Source organism: Styela clava, chromosome 1, assembly GCF_964204865.1.
Source record: "Styela clava chromosome 1, kaStyClav1.hap1.2, whole genome shotgun sequence".
Lineage (NCBI taxonomy): Eukaryota > Metazoa > Chordata > Ascidiacea > Stolidobranchia > Styelidae > Styela > Styela clava.
Genome location: NC_135250.1, coordinates 30083688 through 30109915, shown reverse-complemented (window position 1 = coordinate 30109915; position 26228 = coordinate 30083688). Strand labels below are relative to the sequence as shown.

The 26228-nt window shown below is 36.8% G+C and overlaps 1 protein-coding gene across 2 annotated transcripts; it reads left to right on the top strand.

Annotated features, from left to right (window-relative positions):
• LOC120334746 (uncharacterized) lies at nt 1-26098 on the top strand. 2 transcript variants are annotated; one of them, XM_078113319.1, is made up of 20 exons: nt 1-463; nt 928-1014; nt 1779-1951; nt 3258-3344; nt 4701-4826; nt 6042-6103; nt 6980-7112; nt 7555-7713; nt 8554-8715; nt 10219-10336; nt 10858-11230; nt 11684-11807; nt 16102-16318; nt 17034-17136; nt 18030-18134; nt 18320-18529; nt 21148-21254; nt 22776-22879; nt 24650-24775; nt 25275-26098. In XM_078113319.1, exons 1-20 carry the CDS (start codon nt 25-27, stop codon nt 25326-25328), a joined length of 3069 nt encoding a protein of 1022 aa, XP_077969445.1. In that variant the 5' UTR covers nt 1-24; the 3' UTR covers nt 25329-26098. The 2 variants fall into 2 exon arrangements, with proteins under 2 accessions (XP_077969445.1, XP_077969444.1); XM_078113318.1 differs by having other exon boundaries at nt 10801-11230.
• Nucleotides 26099-26228: the final 130 nt, after the last annotated feature.

Sequence of the window (26228 nt, the reverse complement as noted above, 5' to 3'; positions counted from 1 at the left end):
AGAGAATGGGTAGACAAATAAATTATGTTGCTTTCTACTATTCTTCCAACCTTGAATGCTTTTATTAGCGAAGAACACAACGAAAAATTTTCTGAAAGTGATTTTTCAACGAAAATTATTGCGAAAAACTACAAAAACAAAAGTTTGAACAGAAACTACAGAAAAGTAAAAAACTCAACGAGAAAACCAATTTTATTCAAAAGACTGATTAACATGAATAGAAAACTAAAAATGATAAAATATTTCGGTCATTATGAGCACAGAATCATATTTTTGGGATTTTTAGTTTGCGTTGGATTGTACTCAGCAAAGATTGGAGCATCTTCGATTGGACACATAGATCCGGACTTCAGTATACTAAAAAACGTCCTAGAAGCCAGCCAAACCTCTGATTGCAAGAAAAACTTTAACCCGGAAGCCATTGAAAGGTCACGTCGTATACGAAGAGAAATTGCTTCCTCAGGTAAAGTATTTACTACTCGGCCCAGATTGTAGCGATAGATTGGTCTGCTAATTTAGGGTCTTTTTGGTTAAGCGTTGCAGGCGAATATTCGTTGCTATCAGAAAACGCAATTACAATTTTATTGACTTTAGCAACATTTTCAACTCTTACCAATATGATGACCAAATACAGGTCGAAATATACCGTACAGTCGGATCTACGATTTTATTTGTCACAAATTGCTCCAAGAATTGATAAATTGTGCAGTGAAAAGCAACCTCAAGCATCACATAAAAAACGTTTGTGTTGTTAGAATGTGGATCCATCAAAACTAAGCGTCTGAGCCGATTCGAATAATTTACTATTCGATTTGAATTAAATATTCGATTCGAAGTGCTCAGCCCTAATAGTTAGTCCATTCCTGGAACCTCCAAGTTAATGCAAATTAAAATTAGTCTTGATAACACAGAGTATCTATTTTTCAGAACCGAAGTCAGACGCTCCACTAGGGATGCCATCATGTCTAGATCAGACGGACCCAACGTATTATGTGTCAAAGTATCACAGAAAAGGTAACGCGTGTTTATTGAACCTTAGGCTTCTGTTTATGACTGCAACTCATAGTAGAATATGATTTGTGGCTAGAGGCAGTGTTGAATTTATAGCTTTTCAAATCAGCTGTTTACACGAATGTTTCTAAAAGTAAGGCAGGAATTGTGGACTTAAAGATGAAATAGTTGTCACAAGCGCGGGGGAAGAAATACAGTTTTATCCTCGTGACAGTTAAATATGATACTGATTGATACCATGATTAAACATAAAAAGAGTTCAGGAAAGTATGAACTTTTTTTTTAAATATTCCACTAAATTCTTTATTTATTGTCTTGAAACAAACAATCCTTCGTCCCCAAAAAATTTCGTTTTATTAAAAGTATGGAATTCAATGACGTGCTACAAGTAAATTCCGAATTCTGAAACCCATTTATTCTGAGGAAATTAGCGTAACAATTCAGTGACGTCACGTTAGCATGACGTCATCAAACATGACATCATAATATTGCAGCTAATGCAGTTTCCAGAAAACTATAAGTTTTGTTTCGAGATATTATTGTCACGTTAATGACGTCATCACATATGACATCACCATAATAAACGTTCTTTGTCAAATTGTCTTTTTTTGAGTCTGCAAAGCCACAGTGACACTCGTGTACCAAGTATTTTTTGAACGAAAAACCGCCGAATCCGAATGGTCCAAATATATTTTGAAATGTCAATGACGTCATCACATATTAGGTCATCATACTAAATATTCTCTATCAAATTTTCTTTGTTGCAGTCTGCAAAGCAACAGTGACACTCGTCTACCAAGTATTTTTCGAAAGAAACGCAACCGAATCCGAGTTCAAAGATTGGTTCGAAAAATGCGTATCGAGGGAAGTGAACGAAGCTTACTTGCTCTGGAAATTCGCTGAAGACGAAGAACATATTGAAATGCTAAAAGAGAAAAAAGTAAGAATTTTGTCTTTTTTGAAATAGGTTTTTATAGCATTTGACCTGATTGTCAAGTGTCTACCGCGAAGATTTATTCTAGCTACAACTTCAAAAAACATTCTTGAAAATTTTCTTCGTTTATTCGCTCAGAACGAGTCTCCGAGGTAGACACTGATAGCGCGGAGTTTCAAACGATTGCTTTGGTGTTGCTAATTAACATTGGTTATATTTTAGGATTTTCGGGATTTATTCAATTCTTACAAAGTTCTGTGATTCTTGCTATGAATAATTTTCTACGGTTTCAGTTTTGAGATGAGTCCTCTTTCTTGTGTATGATTTTGCATAATGCGCCCCCATAATGCCATATAGTTTCATTAGCTGCTGGCATTTTAGTGGTTCTCTATAATTTTACACAGATATGAGTCTCCTTTATTTATTAGTGGATGCGCATTTAATCAACAAATTTTTCTATAAAAAAATCTTATGCAGCGTAATGCACCATAATTCTATGCAGTTTTAGTAGCATTTGACACTTCAGTATTCGTCCTCCACTCGGGTATGAGTCACCGTTAGTACTGAGTGAGTACACGTAATCACCCACTATTGTTTCATGTAGTTTCAGTACCTCTTGACATTCCTGTGGTCTCCATCACCGCCTATGGACTGAGTCCCATTTTCCCAAGTGTGGTTTCACATATTACACCACGATAATGCTATATAGTTTTAGTAACTTTGTTCATAGATGAGTCTCCATTTTCTTGTGTGTGATTGCACGCACATAGCTCCTGGCTTTTCAGTAGTCACTCATGAATTTTCTCACATATGAGTTCCATTTTCTTGGGTGCGATTGCACATAATTCTATTTAGTTTCAGTAGCACATGCAACCTCAGCGCTCGCCCGTAACTTTGTTTTCATACGAGTCCTTTTTCTGGCGTGTGGTTCCTCACAATGCACCACAAGGGTTCCATATATACATAGTGTTGAAAAAATGACGTAAAATTAACAGAAGTTAAGATGAAATGGTAATTAAAACATTTAACGCCAGACATCTTTCAACAATATTAAATTACAGTAAAATAGCATTTGAACATTTCACGACTGACGCTATTCAACAGTTACTTTTTTAACGTTGCCACATAACGAAAAATTTTACCTTAATTTGGCGTAACTTTATTAACACCCGCAGCTCTTGACTTTCCTGTAGTCGACATTAAATATTCTCAGAGTCTTTGTTACTTCTAAGTGAAAATACGTAACCTTGCTTCAAGAAAATTTTCATAAAACTAAGTCTCTAGCAATAATCTTTTACACAATTTTTAACAGCGACAGAAAATGGAGAAAGAAGTCGAAGAAAGCATGAAGACTGGGGCGATCGAAGAGAATCCGCAGAATGAAACAGAACCAATTAAGGTAATGCTGAATGCGTTTCATACTTTGATGACATTTGCTCTAAGGTTATGTACGCACATAGATTTAAGTGAGTAGTGCCGTGAGCTATGCTATTCATTTGGTTTCTCAGAAAGTATTGTTATGCTATATTTTTTATTGGGTCACATATTGCACCAAATCAATACAGTTTCCGATATTACATATTCACCCGATAAAACTCATGTGGAGCGATAATAATATACGTATTTTTATGACGTCAATTTGCTACGTTGTCATGACGCCGGTAATGTGGACCTTGGTGTACCTGCTTCAATGACCCCTACTCCCATCCGTTGACTTCCATAATCGTTAGTGTCCGTACGAAATTTATTTAATCTCCATCGTTTTTTTTTATGCTTAACGGCTGTTTGTTCCAACGAAACACCCATACTCTAATCCCCGGGCTATTGTAAGCTCCAAGGGGTATTCGGAAAGTATTGTAACTTCATATTTTATTATGAAGTCATCTTGTGACGTTCATAACGGCAGTAATGGAGACGGTTTACTCAACATTCTAATGACGTCAGTTTTGAAAATTTCTGCTTTCGATATACACTGTTTTTTGGTTCTAATTTATCACGCACAAAAATCTTGAGGGACATAGGCCGGCGCCGGGTTTTCAGTCACTTTTTTCTTTGTCATATTTTTACATGACGTAAATTTGTGGTATTATTGTGTCGCCAGCAATAAAGTCACGATTTTGAAAATTTCTGCTCGAGTGCCCAAACTTATACGAAAGCTATGGTTTTCCTAACTTCATTTCAAGGGTGGAAAATTGATCAACCTTTTTTGCTTGAAAATCTGAAAATATTCAAAAATGCATGTATATATAAATATGGGACATACGTTATTTTTGTTATCAAAGTGAAAAACAAGAGTATCGGTCAGAGACCGAACACTTATCGATCGAAAGTTAGGGGATCCCCCAAAACAGTGCTCTTACTTCATAGTGACACCTTGTGTCCTATTACTAATTAATTAATAACTCGCTAATTATAAGACATAATTCATCCAAAATCAATATGCTTCTGGTCCGACATATAATGAATGCACATGCAAAATCTGGAGCAGATACAATCTCGCTTTCGTGAGATATCGCGTGCATCTAACAGACAGACAGACAGACAGACATACAGACAAATACCTATCAACATACTTACCGATTAAAATCGATAAGTAATAACAAATTTTTGATATCACAATATAGAATTTGCTATAGAATTTTAGCATTGACCCAGTCTGTTCAATCTTTTCTTTCCCACTTATAATGGTCAAAAACAAACCATTTTTGATTCAGTACTCAAATTGTACTTTTGTTTGCGATTTCAACCTTGTCAGAATTCAGAGGAAGACCCTCTGGCCGTTCCGATGAAAATGCGAATGCCGGAAGAGGAATACTCTGAAGAACTGAACGATCCGGAAAGTGAGGAATTCAAGAAGAAATCGGATGAATATGGCGAAGCGGTTTGTAAATTAAATTATTCCCAAACATGACATAATTTTAAAAAACATCGCATTGGTTTTGCTGTAAAATCTATGACGTCACGCAGCGTAGCCTTCATTAGCTATTGTTACTTCATATTTTTCATCTAAAGTTATATTGTGACGTTTTATAACGTCATTAATGAAGTCATGTTTTCTTCTTTGTCGCCTGATCCCATTACTGTTACAAATCGTCGTCGGCGGTACAAAAAATATTTACGTTTGTTTTGAAATTTTCATTGCAAAGAGCTACTCATTATTAGTGTCGTGCGTTACGAGCCAGCAAATCCCGAATAAAGAAAATTTGATCGAAGCAAGGTTACACGCACTCACTCAGAAGTAAGGGTGTATTTATGCAAAATGGTGCCCATGGAAAAAGTTTGAAAATGCGTTGCAAGTTTTAAAATGCGCCTTGATTGTTGACCGACGATTTTTAACGACTGTTGTTGAACTGGGATTCTTGTACAATACATTGGCGACCACTGAAATAAGAGGTTTCGCAAACTCACCCGGAAATAAAGTAGACTCTCACCCACTTAAGTAGAGTTGTGGGCTAACACTGAACTGCGAAATGCTATATGGAAACGATATAAATCTGTGGTGGCGCATTGAAATGTACTAAATGAACACGTCAGTGTACATAACAATCGTTTCAATATTATGTTGTTGGACACGTTCAGTGGCCATAACGATCGTTTCAAAATTTTGTTGTTATTGTTATTTGTCTCCGTCTCCATTTTTAAAAAATCGCTTTTCTCTTCGAATACTGGACCAATTGCTTTGATATTTTCAGTGGGTAAAGATAAAATTTTTCTCCAGAAGGCTATATTTTTTTCCACGCTATGACGTCATCAAAATTATTGCCACTGGGTGGCGCTACGTGTCCATATATTTGAGCATAGCTCTCTTGTTGTTGTTATTATCCTTCTCTTTCGTCATGATGAAATCGCTTTTCTCTTCGAATACTGGACCAATTGCTTTGAAGTTTTCAGTGGTTAAAGATTGATTTTTTGGCCAGAAGGCTTTCACTTTTACTTATTTCGAAAATTCTTGTGGACTTCAAGAGATTCGTTTTTAATGTGTCAGAATAAAAATAGCGACACCTTGTGACGTGTCCATATATTTGAGCACAGTTCTATTGTTTTGAGTATAATACTCAGGTTAAACACTAAATGATACTTTTTCTAATTTGTTTAGCTTGCAGATGCTTTGAAAGACGATGTACCTGGATTAACAGGAGTGAAAGTCTTGGGATTCTCGTAAGTTTTATTTTTGTCCTTTATAAATCTTCATATAATGATTGGGATCACCACCATCCCTAGTTCTAACCTGATGTCTATATTGCAGCCTAATAGTCCCCCTATAATAGGTACCATTTTGAATGGCAACTACAAAGGAGGCCATTTAAATAGCGATTTGAACCATATATCCATTCAGAAGGTCATTCATGTGGCGATCGGGACCAATATTTACCCCTATACCTGCTGTCTACATGACAGCTCAATAGTCCTCTACAAAAAAGACATTCAAATAGCAATTGGTACCGTATATCTATCCTTAATCTTAACCTGCTGCCTTTACAGAAGCCATTTGAATGAAGATTGGGGCAATAGATCTAGTTCTATTCCCAAAATGCTTTCTTTATGGCAGTTAAAAACCCCACTACAAGGGAGTTCATTCAAATGTTGACTAGGGTCATATATCCATTCCTAACTAAAACCTACTATTTACATGACAGTACTATGGCCTCCTACGGAGGAGACCATTCAAATTGTAAATGGAAGCCATATATATTCACCCTAAATCTTACGGAGGTACTTCACATTGTGTTCTATCAGTAATCCTAACCTGCTGTCTTCGTGCCAGCCAATAGCCATCTACGGAGGAACCGTACAAATACTGGTCGGAACAATATAACCAACCCTGTTCCCAACCTGCACATTATCCCTTTACGGAGGAGTTCAAATGAGAATTGAGACCATATTCCTATCCTGCTATTAATAAGATAACCTATAGCGACTGGGATCCTTTATTCACCCAAAATCTCAACCTGTTGTCTATAGTTATACGGATTATAGACATACGGATCAGGCAGTTCAAAAGGCAACCTATCAGTAACCCTAACCTTTATTCAGAAACGGAAGTTTGGTCGTGTACTATGAATTGATCTTTGAAGACGGAGTAAAGAACGTTTCCATGCTGTACGAAGGAGATGGAACAGATCCGCCCAAACCCGGCGAACCTTTTGATCAAGAGAAATTTGCAAAGGTGAAGATTGATACCATGCAATTTAAAAGTTCTGCTGTACACTAACACAAATGTATTTTTGTAACGTTTCGTCTGAGCAAAATCAGACTTCCTCAGACAAGCAATGACAAGTGAACAACAATCATGCTATTTAAATAAGGCGATAAAGGGAATTGTTTGAAATTGATTTCAACTTTTGTCCAATTTTTATTCGATAATTTCACAGAGCAACTCTGTACTTGTCTTGGGTGAGTGTATCCGAGTTCATGAATGTGAACAAATACCTATTTCCAAACCGGAAGAGAGGCTGTGGTTCGCTATTTGATTAGGCCATTTTTTGTCGGGATAAACGTGAAAAGCCGAACCAAAAGACCCTAATATTCTTTTTTATACTATTCTTCATTCAAAATGTACATTAGAAAATTAATTAAGATTTATGCTAACACTTGTGGTAACATTTTAGAATGTCAAAACCAAAGTAAAAGGAGTGATAAAGGAAGCAATATCAAACCCAGAAAAACGAGACGGTAAATCAGACAACCCGATACTGACCAAGACAAACGTTGACCTGGATTCGTTGGACACGATTTCTGACGATGTTGTTCACGACTTAGTCAAACTGGTAAGAGTACTTTATGAAGGTAATATTTCCTTGTGGCTCCATATTTTTTAGATTGCTTTATTCGGTACTCCCGTAGTGTGTGTACCCGGTTAGGGATAGGATATAAATTCATTCCAATTTTAGTTCTAATACGAGTTCGGGGACTGTCTGTGTTAGCCAAGTTAATATAATGTCCATAGGTCCCAGTTCCCTTTACACAACTGTAAAGTAGGCGAACAAAATTAGTTACCTCCATATTGGTACACACATTTCTGAAGCTTAGTTGTATTTAAAAACAAGGGTGTATGGTCGGAGAAATGGTCCATTTAGTTTTGTAAGGCGCGCAAAACGCTCTACGGTCTTATTTTGCCCTCAACTGAGACTTTTCACACGACTTGCACCTGGCTACGTTTATTCGTGCGTTATTCACTTGAATGTATAACCTAGAACAGTGGTTTTCAAACTTGTCAAGTCACGCCCTCTTTTTAGAATTTCTCAAGTCTCGCGCCCCACCCTTAAAAATATTTAGCTAACAAGAAGCTATAAATAACAGATAGTAAGGCAAAGGTATGTTTTATTCGAAAAACACGTTGAAAATACGTGGATGGAATCGCAACCTCTAAACAATGAAGAAATGTGATTATCCAAAATAAGGCGGACAAGATCAAATCTAACAAATATTTTTATTTTCAATTATCTCGCCCCTCCAAAATTGTCTACGCAACTCCCCCCCCCCCCCCTTGTGGGGTGCTCCCCACCGTTTAAGAACCACTGACCTAGAGCTTTCAAAAAATAAATTTTATATTGGCGCATTGCATTAGTTTTATCCGAAAAAGTTCTCATATTGACTCGCTGTTTTAGAATCCCGATGCGCCGATTGTCAAAGTTGATCCGATAACACACGAAGATGAAGGCAATGGGGATGGATCTGGTTCAGGTTCTGAAACAAATAAAGACGAACAACCTTCAACAAACGAGAACTCCGAAGTCGAAAACCCCGATGAAGGGGAAGACAAGGATGCGGTACGTGTGAGTAATTACGAATTAGGTTATTTGAGTTCTTTATCTTCTTGTAACTCTTCTCCTTTTGTAACTTGCGACTCAATATTTGAATGGGTGGTGTCTTTCACAGTCACGTGAGATTTGGCTTTAGCCTGTGGTTATCAAACAGATCTAATATTAAATAGGAATACATACTAAATAATTTTTTTGTCTGTGGCATCATCTAATTAGTTGTGTGGCATGTGGCTCAATATTTGGTGACCGTACATTTGAACCCACGTACATTTGAACTCATGTGTATATCCGCGGATTCAATTTATATGCGGGTGCTAAACCCCATAAGTTAGGTTTAGTAAGGGTTCAAATATCCGTAAAACAAAAAATATTCCCATAGGTGCAATAGTATGCAGGTGCAATTGCCGTGGGTTTAAATGTATTGAAACCCAATATTTGAATTAGTGTCTTTCGCATTCAAGTGAGTTTCTGGCTTCAGCCTGTGGCGAGCAAATTGTTCTAATGTTAAATATGTGTATATACAAAACAAGAGAGCTACGCACAATTATGTGGACACGTTAGACCAGAGCGAATCAGTCTTTACCAGTACCTTTGACGCTACCGGTACCCTCAAAAAAGTTCTGAATTTTCAGTAGCAAGAATTTTGCAGAATCAAAACGTACAGCCAGTCATGACACTGACTAAAATCCTTGTTCCCATGGATAAAAAATAATACAGCAAAATTTTAGACGAAATATCAAATTTCATAGAATTCACGCAAAATTTTGAAATAAATAAAAGTAATAGCTTTCTAGCGAAGAAATTAATCTTTAATCACTGAAAATTTCAAAGCAATTGGTCCAGTATTCGAAGAGAAAAGCGATTTTTTAAAAACGTGTCAAAGAACAAGAACAACAACAACAACAACATAATATTGAAACGATCGTTATGGCCACTAAACGTGTCCAATAAATGTTTGTGTGTGGCATTATGTAATCAATTTATCACATCCTGTGAAATAGCATGTGGTCGAGCGCTAACATGTATATTTGTGACTGTGTATATCAGTTCGGTGAGAAAATAACTTTATTCAGAATGTTCAGTAGGATCATCGCACCCTGTTATGTGGCAGATATGAGGTTGAACCCAAAGTTTTTAGTCTGAATACTGGGTCATTGTAATCCATGATTTTAATTTTCCTATTGTGATTAAATGTAAATTAGTGGCGTGGCGTGACGTAAAATGGCGACGTGGTAAGGTTTTAAAATGCGTCCACTTGATGATTGACTAAAATTTTTCAATTTGAGAGTATCATTTAGATACTTTTACATAATTATTTAAGTAAAAATACGAGTCTCAATTATTTCTTATTCGGTATTATTTTATTGAAACCTTTTACGATTAATTTTCTACGATTTTCGCCTATGGGTGCCACACCCTAGATACGCCAATGTGCAAATGCTCCCATATTTTATAATACCTAGCTTCCATGAGTTTCGAATATATTTACAAATTCAAACTTCATCATAGGAGCCAGCCAACACGGAATCTTCAACAACAACAACATCTGCAACAACCATAACCACAACAACTCTCGATAATGAAGCATTTGTCACAGAACCGAAGCTGAAAAATGATGTAACTACAGGTATATACGTTTTTGTAGTAGGATTTTGAATAAACATATCAAGGAAATTGACAAGAGTCATGTAGTAATTAGGCGATGATAGACTGTTATAACGAAAGAAGTAGCTTTGTGGAGTTGTGCATACAAACTTTTAAGTCAAATTTAAACATATAGGTGATGTCAATAACAAAGATGCGACATAAAGTAAAACATAAAATATATATTACGAGCCATAATTGAAGAAAAAAAATTAACGCCGCTAGCACGTGAATAAATCCCAGAAGACTTGAACTCCTTAGCCATAATCTGAAGAGAAGTGATTCCGTAAACTCCGCTGAAAAGAGTTCATTTAAACATTTTTCTCGAATGAAAACAAACGTTAGCTTTGAATTTTAGTATTAGGTTTTGGGTGCATTGCTCTCAGTACGGTTGAAGCAGTACAGGAAAATCGTTGTCTAAAAGAATAATTAATTTTTCCACGACAGATCCAACCGATGAATCTCCAAATCCTAATTCTCATCTTGACTCCCCTGAATATCTAGACTCGTTGGATGACAACGGAGAAAATCACTATGACAACGATGATGACGACGAAGTCAATAATAATGACGTCACAACCATTTCTGCAACAACAACTAGCGTTACGACGACCGTTCCTACATCGACCACACCAACTGAAAGTGACGTCACAAATAACTATGAAGAAGTAACTCAAGATGACGTCATTAATGACGTAACCAGGATCAATACAGTCAATCAAACAATCAACGATACATATGCTCAAGTTACAACTCCGTCTATTAATGTTGAAAATTCGGCAACGCCAGAATCGCTGAAAAATGGAACTACTGAAACGCCAGAAAAGACGGAAAGTGAAAGAATAGCAGCGGAAGAAGGAAACCCACTGCCTGGAACGTAAGATTTTTTTAAAATAAAATATGACGCAATATGCGAGGCGGGCAGTGGGGATTGGTCGTTGGAAAGAGTATTCTGATTTTAGGACTCATAGTCGTATTTTTATACTCACCGGAGACGGAGTACTTTGATATTTTTAAAATCTGGTTGTGTTATTCAACTAAAACACAGCACTGTTGTTATATGAAATCGAATCTGTTTGTAATGGCCTTGAATCAAGGTAAAATGACCACCCTCCCCCACTTTTTTTATCCCAAATACTTGTTTTACATCAAAATGCTCTTGCGGCGATTTTTCCTATGCGGCAAAATTTCCTGCGGCGAACTTTCCTAGAACCGATTTTCCACCTTCCCCCAAAGCTTCCGAATGGTGGCTACCGGATGTGAGGGGGATTTTCCAAACTACTCAAACCGGCCACAACATTTACCATATCACTAACGTTTTTTTTTTCAGAAATATTAATGATCTGAGTCAGACAGTTTTTATGAAATTACGAGTCACGAATATGAACTACACAAAGAATCTGACGGATAGACAAAGCGAAGAGTTTAAGATATTGGAAACGAAATTTACGCAGGTGAGTTTGTGAATGTAATATTGTCATGTGTACTACTCACACTCCATAGCAAAGATGCGCAACGTTTTTTGTTGGTGGACCATATGATCAACTTCAGACATCTAGCTAGGCTCTCCTTGTCTACAAATGTCCCACTATTCGAAAATATACTTGTTCCACATTTTAGTGTAACATTTGAATTATTGAGTTCTTGCATTGTTTGTTAACATCAGCTTTGACAGAAGTTAGGATTTTATGCTTGATAGGGAGGGGAAAATCTGAGGGTTGACAAGGGCCGCACTAAATGGCTTGGGAGGCCGGGTAGTGACCCGCGGGTCGCCTGTTGCAGACACATACTTTATTGATGATACCCTACAACAAGGGTGCACAACCTTTTTGCCATTGGCGGCCACATTGCATGTATGTGCATTCAATACGGCCGCCAGGGAGATTATGAGCGCTTTGGCGCGCAAAAATGTTTCCGGTTTTTATGACGTCATAACCGCGTATTCGACCCATGCGTTATGCAGTCTGTCCAATTATGAAGCATGTAGGACTACTTGGAAGTATAATATTCGCATTTTAATAGGATTTTTCTTTTCGGTGGACCTATTCTTGAGCAGATATATTGCAGCAAGTTGCATAATGGTTGCACAATTTTGAAAAAAATCACAAGTCGGGGAGGGGGAGGAGCGGTCGCCCCCATTTTCTTGTCCCCAAAAGTATAATAAAATGTCAAATATTTATTCTATAAACGTTTGCAAAGAATTGTAGCATTAATGACTTCCTTGGTCTTGAATGTGGGCAGATAAACTTGCAAAGTCAGGTAACTGGCCTTGCTAGGCTAGCTTGCTACGATGCTAGGTTGCCAAAACGCGTGATCAATCTGAACCGTGAAGGGAAGTCTCCAACAGCAAATACACCATCCAGATTGTGACGCATCGTGTCGTCTGACTTTTTTGCAGTGCTTCTATTTTGCTTCAATATACGCCAGCATAGCTGCCAAATCCTATATTTTGAACTTTTTTTAATAGGACTTTGTATGTGGACGGCCGCATTATTTTTCACGACGGCCGCATGCGGCCGCACGTTCTGCACCGTTGCCCTGCAATGACAGGATAGTATTTGTCTCAAAATCCAACTACCATAATGTGGGGGTACTAGAGTGTTGTGTACTTAACTGCAAGTTCTTTATCCTTGCTGACTTCCTACTTCGGATCCGTACGTGTCATTTGCCACAAGTATGCTTGAACGAGATGGTATTATAAAGTTAAACAGAAATAACATAATCTCTTTCCACGAAATAGCAAGTATATTTGCAAACTTTCGTTACATCTTAACTTCTTTAGACAAAACAAGACACAACAGCAGCAAAATGATAAGTTATATCTTGGTTTGTCTGAAAAAGTTTGGACTATGATCTAAACTATGATCTTACTTACAATTTCGTGGGAAAAAATTATGGTATTCCTAATTACCATAGTGCGATCTATGACAGATATATATAGTAATATAATACGCGCAGTTTTGCAAACTGTGCTAGGCGTTCAGAACTCACGTGTATCATCGTTGAGATTGTTAGCGTTTTTATATTTTAACTTGCTAAAATAATGAGTAACAAAGATGCTACGGGTCCCAAACTTTTTGTTCGTGCGGCGCCAAATTAGCACAAGGGACTCACGGTGCAATTACACGAGAAAAAATTGCTGCCTTTAAATAAATCTTAATTTTGTGAACGTAACAGAACGCTACGCAACAGGAAGTAAACGAAATAAAAAACTAAAATGGATTTATTGATTCATACATTCAAACATTTATAATAAACACAATATGTAAAATATTTAATCATATAGTAGGTATGTTTAACACAATTCTGTTTATTTTTGCGGCGCAATTAATTAGATCAAGTTTCAATGAGTTAGTACATTCCAAATATAGCATCCGGGTCAATAATCAAATTAAATCCTCGACTTTATAATCCACGCCATTTGATGGTGATTGAATAGAACCCACGAGGTCGCAGCTGGTTGAGTACACTTTAGTAATATTTGTAAAGTTAACTGGTATTTTGGAGTTAATATGAAAACAGCCTTGCAGGAATATATACGCGGGTGGCTCAGTTGATAGGATTCATGGCTCTCACCAAGGCTGGATCATGCGTTTTAGAGGCCCTAAGCCAGGGTGGTCCAAACCCAGGCCCGCCGCTCCATTATCTGTGGCCCGCGTCGCATTTGCGCGAAGGTAAACAAAAAATCGCATTTGGAGTTGTTTCCTCATCAAAATACCGAGAAATTTTGAAAAATTAGTAATTACCCTCCTGTATCAGTAATCCCTCAATCTGCGATTATATGTAAGTTATTTAGTAAACATGAGTTTGAAAAGAAAGCTGACCAATTCAAACAGATTTTTGACTGAATATGGTCTGGGAATACCACAATGCTTGCTCAATATCTCTGCAAGTTAGGTCGCTGACAATCTAAAACTGCATTTTCTTCATTTTTTCAAAGATTTTTGCTCGTTTCAGCGAGGTTTTTGCATTTTTTAGCTTGATAAATGACAAAAATTAGGGATAGGGGAGTTTGGACAATAAAAGTGTTTGTTTTGTATTGCACTGTTTACCTATTCTTGGCACTATTGTGGCCCGCGAACAAGACAAAAATAATAGTGTGGCCCGCGAGGCCGACAACTTTGGACCACGCTGCCTAAGCAGTTAAGACTTCGGTGCCCTATACAGAGAATAGTAGGCTTATAATAATAATAAAAAAATGGCGTTATTTTTGGGAATAATTCACATATCTACAAACATTTATGGAGTGGTTTAAAACGATATTTGAGAACGAAAATGGCACAAAAATTCATTTCAGCCGGGCTGATATTTAGGTCTGTGTCGTCTGACTTAACACTGAGGCATCGTTATGAAGACCTCTGCGGTACCATAAGCACGTGCTTATTTTGCTCAATGGTTAATCCAGCTCTGAGCCTCACTCACGTGGCTCTAGTTCTATGCCCAATATTAGAACACGTGTAAAATATGCTTGCTGTATGTAATCTAGAAATAAAATGCCACTAACAAAAATGCGTTTAACTTGAACTGGGTTAGAATTGTTTCTGGAATGAAACTGTTTCACCAAATTCACTTGTAAGAAACAAGGACAGGAAATATATGTAGTAGCGATCAATTTATTCTATTGCAAATTTGCTCGCTGTGAGTTCTCAAGCCTCAATTAAAAAGTAGCAAAAGTAATGATATATACATAAAATATTTTTGAAAAAAGGGCGTCATGCGTGTCTGATTGATAGTAATTTTTCGCGTTTGTTTGTAGCGTACTTTACGTATTTTGAGTGGTGTTTCTGATTACCCAATAGCCAAATATTCAATTTTAAGTGTCTCTTCGTAAAGAAGTTTTTAAATTGAATATACGTATAAAATATGTAATATATTCTGCGGAACACTTAGTGGATTTGAAGCATGAATACTCCACATGCTTGTCATCGTTACGGAGTAAATAAAATTTGCGATTTGGCAAGAATTCGAATAAATATCACACCATTAACCGCAGAGAGTATAGGATATTTTGATACGAACTGCAAGTCCTTTCTCCCTATTTACTTCCTACATAGTACTTGTACAAACAAAGAAATAATGAACAACGAATCTTGGTGAAAAAGGCTTGAAAATAAATATTACACGTACAATAACTGTTTAATAAAATGTCTCCATGCAGAGGCGATTCGCGCTTTTGATTCGGAACGGTCTTTATACGAGCAGACACTGACACGAAACTAATATATGTATATATATATATAGAGAGTATAGTCCAGAACAGAATTTTTCCGACCCGGAATTCAGACTACTTATTACTTACCAAATGCAAATTGCATTACACTCGGGATGATATCGTCATGATCATGAAACTTGAATTCACCAATGTAGAAAGGTATTTTAAACAAGATGCCGCCGTCAGGGGGAAGCTGTCATGTATTGTTATTTTTTGAGACCGGAATATTTTCGGTTCAGAATTCATTCTACTTATTGAATGCTAATTCCACTACACTCCATGCGAGATGGTGGGCACTAGACTAGACCAGCGCATCAATAATCCTTTCAATGCCTTCCTCTTGTAACATTCTGAACCCCGTTTCTTCTTGCATATGCCGACTCTTACGCGAGGCACTGTCCTCACGATTATGACGCAACATAACTATGACGTCATATTCAATTTGTTTATTTTTGATTTATGTTTATTTTTTCATATTCAAGATGGCAGTTACCTAAACAAATCCCACGCGGTAAAAAATGTTCCCTTTATTTCAGCTTTTGAGGCCACTTCTTCAATCAATGGATGGATTTGTTGGGATGGAGGTCGTAGGATTCAGTTACGGGTCACTGGTTGTGAACAATGAATTACATTTCAAAGACCACGCCCCTGAAAATGTCAAGGAAGACGTCAGAAAACGAATTGAAGCAGCCGAAGGATATTTCAAATACGCTCATCTGGCGGTGGATACAAATGCATTGGATATTCTGAAACGTAGGCTCGAGTTTAACATTTTCAATGAGTAAATATCAAGGCTTGTCTATGGAACACATTTTTCCGGCTAATACCATGGTATTTTATGCCTGTTCCATCCCATGTTCAACCCCCCAAATGTCACATTCAGTACTATAAGTGTGCGCAGCTTCTGAACGCAGAACAAGACCTGTACGCATCTCCCTCACACGGATATGCATTTATTACTTACTTTACTTTCCGATCCGTAATTCTGTATGTATAATGTAATGTAAAAAAAACTACTGATATAATATGTAGTCCCAATGCAAATCAGAAAACACAATTAGTTAATAATTTCATTTAGGAAATTATATTTTCGCTTTACGTTCGGCGCACCGTGTTAACTGCGCGAGTAACACGCTAATCATTGTATATTATTCCTGGGTAGTATAAAATTCGAAGACCCAGAGCTAATCTGTTCAATATGAAGACAAAAATGGCAACTTTTGAAAAGGGAAAATTTCTTTAAGAAAATTCCTTTTAAAAAGGTAAATTTCTTTAAGAAAATTGGTCTAAACCACAGGACATCGTTTCCCAGGCGGAGAATTTTGTTATTTTTGAGGAGTGGTTTACCTATATTGTTTATTTATTTGGTATCAATATTCATCAGTATTATATAATATACCACGCAATATAAATCTCCAAATAGTAAAGGAAGAAAACCACTATTACTATGCCGAGTGCTTTTTTACAGCTAATGAAGCCAACCTTTGTGAATTCGTCCAATGTCAACTCTACTCAGATTGCGTCGTTCGAACAAGTTTCAAAACTGAATGTGTTTGTAGGCCGGGATATATGTAAGTATAGATGAGCTTGATATTCCAAACCTGCTAACAAATCTAACGACCTTCGCCGTGTTAGGAATGCTGATGAAATGGTTTACCAATATAAAAATTTACACAACATGAAGTCCATAATAGGGTTATTACAGTTTTTAAATACGGAGGTTGCATTACAAAATATGACACCGTGAGGCAAAGCAAACAAAAAACCTAACGGCTACATGGGTAATTAAAAATTAATATGACCTAGTATAAGTATAATATAAGTAGTAGTACAATATTACAACGCTACAACACACAGAAGACGGATTCATACAATATAACTTAAAATATCGCCGTCGCCATCGTTTGAGGACGGGGTTTCACATAAGGAGTAAAGTTTAAGATTGACCCGATTCATTGCCATTGTAAATTATGCGATGAGAGCATCCAGAAGTAGCTAAAGCGCAGTGCTCTTCAACCGGGTATACGGTATACCGGACCATAAGTTGGGTATACAACTGATAAAGCAAAGACGCATTCTCACGCTCATTCACGCAAAGAACCGTCATGAGCACATTGTTACATAACAAATTATATAGATAATGCGGTCACGTGTCTTGGTTGGTGATTTCGGCTGCCATGCACTTCGTTTGATTTACGTTGAACATTATTCCCGTTGACGCCAAGGCAGTCCGGCAAATATACCTTATACCTTGCGGACACTATCTTATTAGATTGCATGATGATATTGCAGTACAATATGTGCTTAAAATTTAATGTTAATTTAAGCCTTAAATAAACATTGGTATTTATTTGAAAGGTATATGAAGTTTTTGTTTTAGAGTAGAGCACCATTTATATTATTACCATTAGTAGTCTTGATTTTACTTACAATTTTATATAATAGAATCTAACTTTTCTCGCAGATCCGTTGATCCGCGAAACTGTGTGTCTTTGTGTGACCTCGAACCAGGATATTGCAGAAACGGCGGGAAATGCCACATAGTCCCGGGTAGAGGAGCCGTTTGCAGGTATTTCATATTATCTGGATTTTTTTTGTTCATTTACCTATTATTGCAAAAGAGTTCTCCCTTTCTGGCTACGCCACTGCTTTTAATAAATGATTTCTCACATTTTCCACATCCATTCACACTTAACTAGTGTAGAAAAAGTGATAAATTCAAAATTACTATTTTCAATATTTTACCTTTAACAGATGTCAGGTCCAATATAACTGGGCGTACAGTGGAGAAAGATGCGAAGACTTGTTGCCAAAATCAGTCTTGCTGGTCAGTGTGTCAACTGGAGTAGCTTGTGTAATGTTCATGCTATTGCTGGCTGGTTCGTTCTATTTCTTCTATCGGCGAAGACGAAATAGGAAAGCGGATAAGCTTGCAATGGAGGCCGAAGACAAGGATTTTATGAGGTAAGCGAGTGTGTAATCGGAAAAATTCCTGACAACTGGAGATCCACCATTACAAAATTCTCTCAGTGGAATATTCCACCAAAACAAACTTAAACTCTAACTTTACTCTCAATGGAACATTCGAGGATGAAACGTTTCGTACACCACAAGGTACTACAAAAATCCTTACACGATTGGACCAATAAAATTTCTTCATTGAATGTTCCAATCAGACAAAGATCAATCATAACGTTTGCCTACGTTAACATCATTTTCTATTTTATAGGTATTTTTATTGATTGCCACTCAAAAAACTCTGCACACGAAGCTCCCCTTTCTCAAATTCCAACATTAGTAAATTTCAATGGAATGTTTAATCCAGGCGAATTTAAACTCCAATCATAACCCTAATCCCCATGGAATATATAGGATTCCTGTTTGAAACTTTGCGGGCTCCACAAGATAATAGAACGAGAAAATTCCTCCCTAGGGAGATTCCCTCATAGAAAATTTTCTTCGTGGATTATTACTGTTAAACTCCAAAGCAAAATTCTGGAATATTTTGATTCTTCAAAAAGAACCGTGTTTTTTACACTTGTTCCAAAATTTTCCGTACACCAAAAGTACTAAGTGTTGCATATGTAACTAACCTCCAGTAGTCTAGTTCCTCCTTGTAAACTTTCCAAGTTAAAAATATCTTCTGTCACAATATGGTGCCAAATGTTCTCTACAAAGTTACGGACCAATTATTTCTACATTACTTTTGATCTATGAATTACAATATTAATACAACCAAACACTCCAGTCAGATCCTAAAACATAACATGTATTGCAGCATAAAATAACATTATATGCAATAAATCAACCTGAAATCCGTTATATAGAGCACTGACACCATGTATACTATTCCTAAGAAGCTAACAGACTTCTAATAGTACGCTCATCGCATAATAGGACACTGAAACAATTTCCTAATCAAATGCAGACTCCTATCACTACCCTCAGTGAATTACAAAACAATATAACAAATTTTGTCTATTATCTCATAATCCCACTAAATCATAACATTTTGTCAAGGTATAAAACGACCTGAAATCACGCAGTAAATAGGTAATTAGGGATATTCGAGATAAATAACATGTCAAAAGCGTCAGTTTTATTTAATTCAGTACCGGCAGTGACTTGTACCGTACACATACTGACGAGTCGATAATCTCAGTCTACTCACAAACAATCCTAGATCTAAACATCACGCAGCAATAGAGGTTCCTTAAGGATATTCTCATCATATAACAGTTTCGTAACATCGACTCGAAAATGGAAACCTTTGACAGCCAGAATTTGCGCCCCATATAGGCAGATATATCAGCACACTCAAAACAATCCCAAATCTCCGCTTATCATAAATTGCTGGTCACATTACGCTGTAATACAAGTAATTAACACATAGGCAGTTATATCAGTCTACTCAAAACAATCCCAGATATTCGTCTACCCTAAACTACTTATTACACCACGCTGTAATAAAGGTAATTAACGATGATATTCTTGATAAATCACAATTTGGCAGCATCGGCACTATCTAATTTAGTAGTCTCATCTAAAATAGAAACCTCTGACAATTAGAATTGCAACACACACATGCTATTATATCAGCCTACTCACAAATAACTCCAGATCTTCGACTATCCTAAACTACTAATCACATCACACTGTAATGAAGGTACTTCATGGTACTCTCAATAAATATAACCATACAGCAACATTGGCACAACTTATTCAGTTGTCACATTTAAAATAGAAACCCTAGACAACCAAAATTGCACCATACCCAGGCGGGCAGTAATATCCGCCTACTCGCAAATAGCACACTATCTTCACCTATCCTAAATTACTGGTCACATCACGCTGTAATAAAGGTACTTAACGATATTCTCAATAAATACCAATTTAGTAACACTGGTATCTTATTCAGTACCGATAGAGACATTTCAAACAGAAATCTAAGACAACCAGAATAGCACCACCAGACCACCATACTCCTTTCTAGGTAATACAAGCATACTCACAATCCCTTTTCCTTTCGTAAGCTACTAATCATCGGGTCAGAAATAAACAAGCTCTGTTTTATATTGAGTAACTTACAACCATTACACAGAGGTAATCAAACATAAAACGTCTTCAATCTGCCCAACACAATCTGCTACAAACAGCAACCTAACCTCACTAGACAACCGAAGACACACTGACAGTGCTCTAGCGCCCTCAGTCTTTCGAACGTAAAATACAATATTCTACTAAATGGGTCAAACAATGGGTGTCCGAGGATAAAAGGAAGAGTTGACATTTTGATAAAACACTCACACGGCATTAAAATTGTATGAATATAAATATTTTAAAACTATGATGCATTTTTCAGGGAGAGTGACGTAATACTTGTTGATGACGTCATTTTAAAATGTTATTCAGTATCTACCTTGTTGCGTGAAAAATCTCAAGTGCTTTTTGGATTTTAATTTTTAAATTGTAAAGCAAATGTTATTACTGAAACACACAATAAATTGTTGTACATCTCTAGGATTTCTCATATACTGCAGTATGCAGACATTATACATACTTTTTATACTTTATATTGTCAGGGCTGCTCAAGTAATGTCCGGCCACAAGAGATCGGGAGGACCAGAGAGACTGCAAAGAGTGAATCCTATGTTCGTTCAAGAAGGCAGTCCAACGTCTGATTTCAAACGTAATTTAATTTAATGATATATTGGTGGCAATTAACGGGATAATCAGTAAAGTTAAATAGGATTAGGACGTCAGCCTCTCTTTATTTCTTAGCGTATTTGGATTTTGCAGAAAAAAGCATTCGTTCTTTTTGCCACTCTAATCAACTTTCCATTCAACTATTCATTCACTTCATTAATTTACTAATATTCAACTATTTACTAGGTCATTACCAACATTCATAACCTTTGGCCGATGCTGCCAGTAACATTTTTGAGGGCACTCTAGCTTCACCGTGCCGTTTCATAATTCGTCGTTGACTTTCTCGCCTGTCGTACTGTACTCGCTTCGTAGAGTGCGCTGTGTATAAGTGTTACTTTGACAGTATTTTTTATATTAAAGATTAAATACACACTTTATTACTGCTAAGCATGCTGAAACGTTGGAACTGCTTTGTGCTGTACCGGTACCGTAGCGCCAGGTGACCAGACATCGTGTCATATTTTGTCAGCATCTTGTCTAGGGTGTACCTTTAAACTCAAACACTGACATACAGTAATACGGCATACCTACTCCAGTACAGTATTGGGACCCAACGAAACAACTTTCCCTCAGACCTGAGATCTCCTACCAGCACCACCCAACCACATGTGAATGCAAAGCAAAATCGTCGTGTTCCCTCAAAAACTGGTTCTGGCAGCAGCCGACACGTCCGTTGATTCGTATGAAAGTTAACAATGTGCCTATTTAAACCGGGTCGAAAAATTTTGTCCACGATCACGCGCCGTCGTTCACTAAATTGTTGCGTAATAGTGATAACTCATAGACTTACGTCAATCGTTTTGCAGAAGGCAATACGCGAGGCTTGAGAATTTCTTCAGTCATGTTAGGTTACTACAGAATGGACCTTTCCCCGAGCCTCGACTTCTTTGTTTACTTCGTGACATTAGCCAATTAGCAAGATGCAAAAAGTGACGTAACAATGCTCCCTTTACGCATCCGCTCAGACACTTTTCTCACTCAGACAGATTTTCAAGCGTGGTCGTAAACATTACCTCGTTTTCGCGTTTTTGAACTCTATTCGTTAGTTTTCAGTTGTGTTTCGGAAACCTAAATATAAATCAGATAATTCAATGATTACTCTGTCTTCCTGGGAGTTTTAATTTAATTGCAGTAATAAAAAATTAGTGTAGAAATAGCTGTGATAAACTAGGCTAAAATTCTTTACCGGTACTTTCAAAAAACAGATTGTTGTATGCGATGATTCATAATGATGGTTTAAAACACATACCCCATTTTACAGACGCCAACTCGCAAAAGCACTATAAAAAAATAGCACCGAACATTTTGCAATGGTTAAGTATAGAAAGAATTTTCGGGGGTCAAAGGTCGGGGAAAGGTCCATTGTCAGCAAGATCACATTTACTCGTGTAGGTAAAACGTAGGTCTACTGCAACGAGGGATTTGTTAATACCATTTTCATATTTCGTTATGTTAACTTTTTAAAATTAGAATGAATTTGTATCATTTTATTTTTATCTAGAAATCTCCACAAGTACGGGTCACACCCCAAGCACATCAACGTCATCGCTCGGTCACAGGTCAGATGGATCAACCTCAACTTCCAGTTTCTTTGTGAGAGAACAGGTTAGATCGGACTTTTCATGCAGGCCAAGGCGGGAATGAGATTCGATAAAACGGCCAAATTATGTAGTGAGCCACGGTCGTTCGCGTTTTTCCGAAAATAAGACCTAGCCTGAATTTTGAAAATGATTTTAATATAAGCCCTCCCCTCAAAATAAGACCTAGTCGATAGCGCATTTTATTTTGACCCAGTCGATAGCGAGACCTCTATTATACATGTTTTGAATGATTAATAATATATGTTTAGCATATTTTTTCAAAAACTTGTTATTTATTATAAGTAGATTGATATCGGTTTTCATATTTTGTATATTTGAAATTCTCGTAATTCCCTACTTTGTTATTTTGATTTTGATAAATAAAAATAAAATAAATCCCCCTAAAATAAGCCCTACTTGTATTTTTGGAAAAAAACAAATTAAAATAACACCCTGTCTTATTTTCGGTAAAACACGGTAGTCGGGTTTAGTAGCTGACCCGGCAATGATTCTGATTCATAGACTTGAATAGTGCTCAAATAGTAGTTGTAAATCAAGAAGTCGCTTTTTGGTTTATGTGAAATGCTATACGTAAAATGATATAACGTTCGATAGAGCAATAGTCTGTGATTTATGGTCAGTAGCGAATATCAATTGGATTTTTGAATATCCGCTCAGAGCGAAGAAGTCACACTATATTACTCAAGGATGAGAAAAATTCAGTCATAGATGGAGAAACTGTATGCCAAGTATCCATATCGAATGGCGGAGATGCAGTTGAAGTTTTTTCATAACAAAGTTTGCTTATAATAAGGCCACGATATCTCACATAGAAGTAACAGAGGGTAATATCCGATTGAGTGAGATTAAGGTAACCTCTAAAACGTAAAAAGTGAAAAAGATTTTATTGAATTATATGGATGAATTAAACGTTATTAAATAAAGTTGGACGGGAGAGTTGGAGAACAGACTTAAATAGCTATAAAGTAGTAAATTCCACGAGACTGACATCCTTGAATAAGAGATCTTTGCCATCGAATGCTCTATATTCTATAAAAGACTTATCAGTTCTCAAACTTTTTAAGCCACGCCCCTTTTTAAAATTTGTCTCGCGCCCATCTTGAAAATAGCTATCTAACAATATGCTACAAATAACAGAAAGTAAGGCAAAAATTATTTAGTATTCAAAAAACACGTGGAAAATACATGGATGACACGTAAATATCCAAAACAGGAAAATGTAAATATCTAAAATAAGGCTGGCCAGATCAAATCTAACAAATAGTTTTATTGGACACGTAGTGGACATAACGATCGTTTCAATATTATGTTGTTCTTATTGTTTGACGCAGAATAACACACCTAGTGGAAATAATAAAAAAACGCTTTTCTCTTCGAATACTGGACCAATTGCTTTGAAATTTTCAGTGGTTGGAGATAAAATCCCTTCCCCAGAAGGCTATTACTTTTATTCATTTTAAATATATCTGTTAGCTCTGTGAGATTTGTTTTTGTTTGCTATGACGTCATTAAACGTTCTGCGGACATCGGACGCCATTTTGTGTCCTACTGTACTGCTTCGCTTGGTGTGAATATATTTGTAGACTGTGATCTGACGGTACGGTAAACCGTACTGTACTGCGAACAGACGTGCTTATATATTTGGGCGTAGCTCTCTTGTTTTCAATTAGCAATTTCAAAAATTGCCTGCAACGTCCACTCCTTGTGCGGCGCGCCCCACCTTTTGAGAACCACTGTTCTATATATGTAACAAATATACGTATTCAATGCATAGCTTGGACACAATGGGCCGATCCCTGGCGACATGGACACACCAGAGAGACGAATGCTTAACTTACAAGTTGGGCAATACCCAAATCACAGGCAGACATGGTGCCGAGAGGATGACGATAAAAATAAGGTGTGTTACTGTAACTATCTAGGCTAAAAACATTACGAGAATCCACGGTTCTCCTTAGTAAGGTAATAGCTAACCAAATGAATAGAGAATCTGACAAGAAACCATAGTCCGGCTTGAGTACTAGCTAACCAAATGGGCGGAGAATTTTATGAGTCATGTTTCGCTGTAGGTACGAACGTTTCAAAAATTTGCAGGCGATCTTTTTTGTACGTCGTTCGCCTGTTTTAAACAAAGTTCTGTATAATCAGGCATTATTAAACAAAAAAACTACTCATTTCGGAAAATATCAAAATCTTTCTCGTTGGCATTGTCTGCTAAATTCATTACGATCTTATATTTATATGCACATGAATTTGGTATTTCCAGGCACTGTATCTTACTAGCTCTCAGTAGTAAATTTCAATTTTATAACAGATGGAAGCTTAAACATTGGTGAGGACTAGTATTTTAATAACTCGGAAAAAGCACGGAACATTTAAGTGTGTTACTTTTGTTCTAGAAATCGAAGAAAGACAAACGGGGAGAAAGAATGAAGACACCGCTCCGACGTTGAAGAAAAACTAGACTTTTGTTTTCGCGTTTTCCAATACTTGCCTGGACAAACCAGTTAATATAGTTGAATAATGTTTGTGATGTCTCTGGGCCTGTTGGAAATAAGACTGTTCTTGTCAATTTTTTCGAAGCGTTACTACCCCTTCAGACTTAACTGGAAAGATCACGGACTGTGGAGGCGACCACTGACTTACTAAGAACTGTTTGAAAGTTCATGTTTGCTAGATTCCAATTTATTGTTACAAAGTTTTAACAATTTAAAGCACGATGGTACTGGGCCTTAAATATTTCATTTCTTAGTCAGGCATGTGTCCGCGAAGAGCCTTCGTTTGAGCAAAAGCGGAAACAAAATCGAGTCATTGTATATATTTATATCCAAAATTTAACATACATTTTTTTGTACAAAAAAGTGGATGTTTGTGCCTTTTTATTCAGCATTTTACCATAAAGAACCGAAAAATTGCGTTTGCTAACAACTTACTATAGAAAATAGCTACTGAAGTATATGCTATGGATCATTATTATTCGCGATATTTTTTTTCTAGCTTTTATCCCTATTTTACAGTTTATTCCGGAGGTTGAGTTCAAATTCACGGTTCGGAGACCTAATCGGTTTCTTGACTGACTTGGGTTCGAGTCCACCGAATTACATTTTTACTGCATAAATGGTGTAATCTGTAACGTGTATTTAACATTGCATTTGTATATATTTGCATTTCTTTCGGCGCTCCATAAGTATGTGTACCAATATTGAGGTAACTAATTTTGTTTGCCTATTTTACATCAGGTTGTGTAGAGAGATTGAAACCTATCGGCAGGGGGTATATTCACTTCGCTAACTCAAACAGTCCCGAACTCGTAATAGAACTAAAATAAGGAAAATTGAATAAAATTATGGCCT

Coding starts and splice junctions, on each gene's coding strand:
- LOC120334746 (XM_078113318.1), top strand. CDS start 25: ATGTTGCTTTCTACTATTCTTCCAACCTTGAATGCTTTTATTAGCGAA. Junction 3,345..4,700: donor ATGAAACAGAACCAATTAAG/GTAATGCTGAAT, acceptor CAACCTTGTCAG/AATTCAGAGGAAGACCCTCT. Junction 24,776..25,274: donor AGGATGACGATAAAAATAAG/GTGTGTTACTGT, acceptor CTTTTGTTCTAG/AAATCGAAGAAAGACAAACG.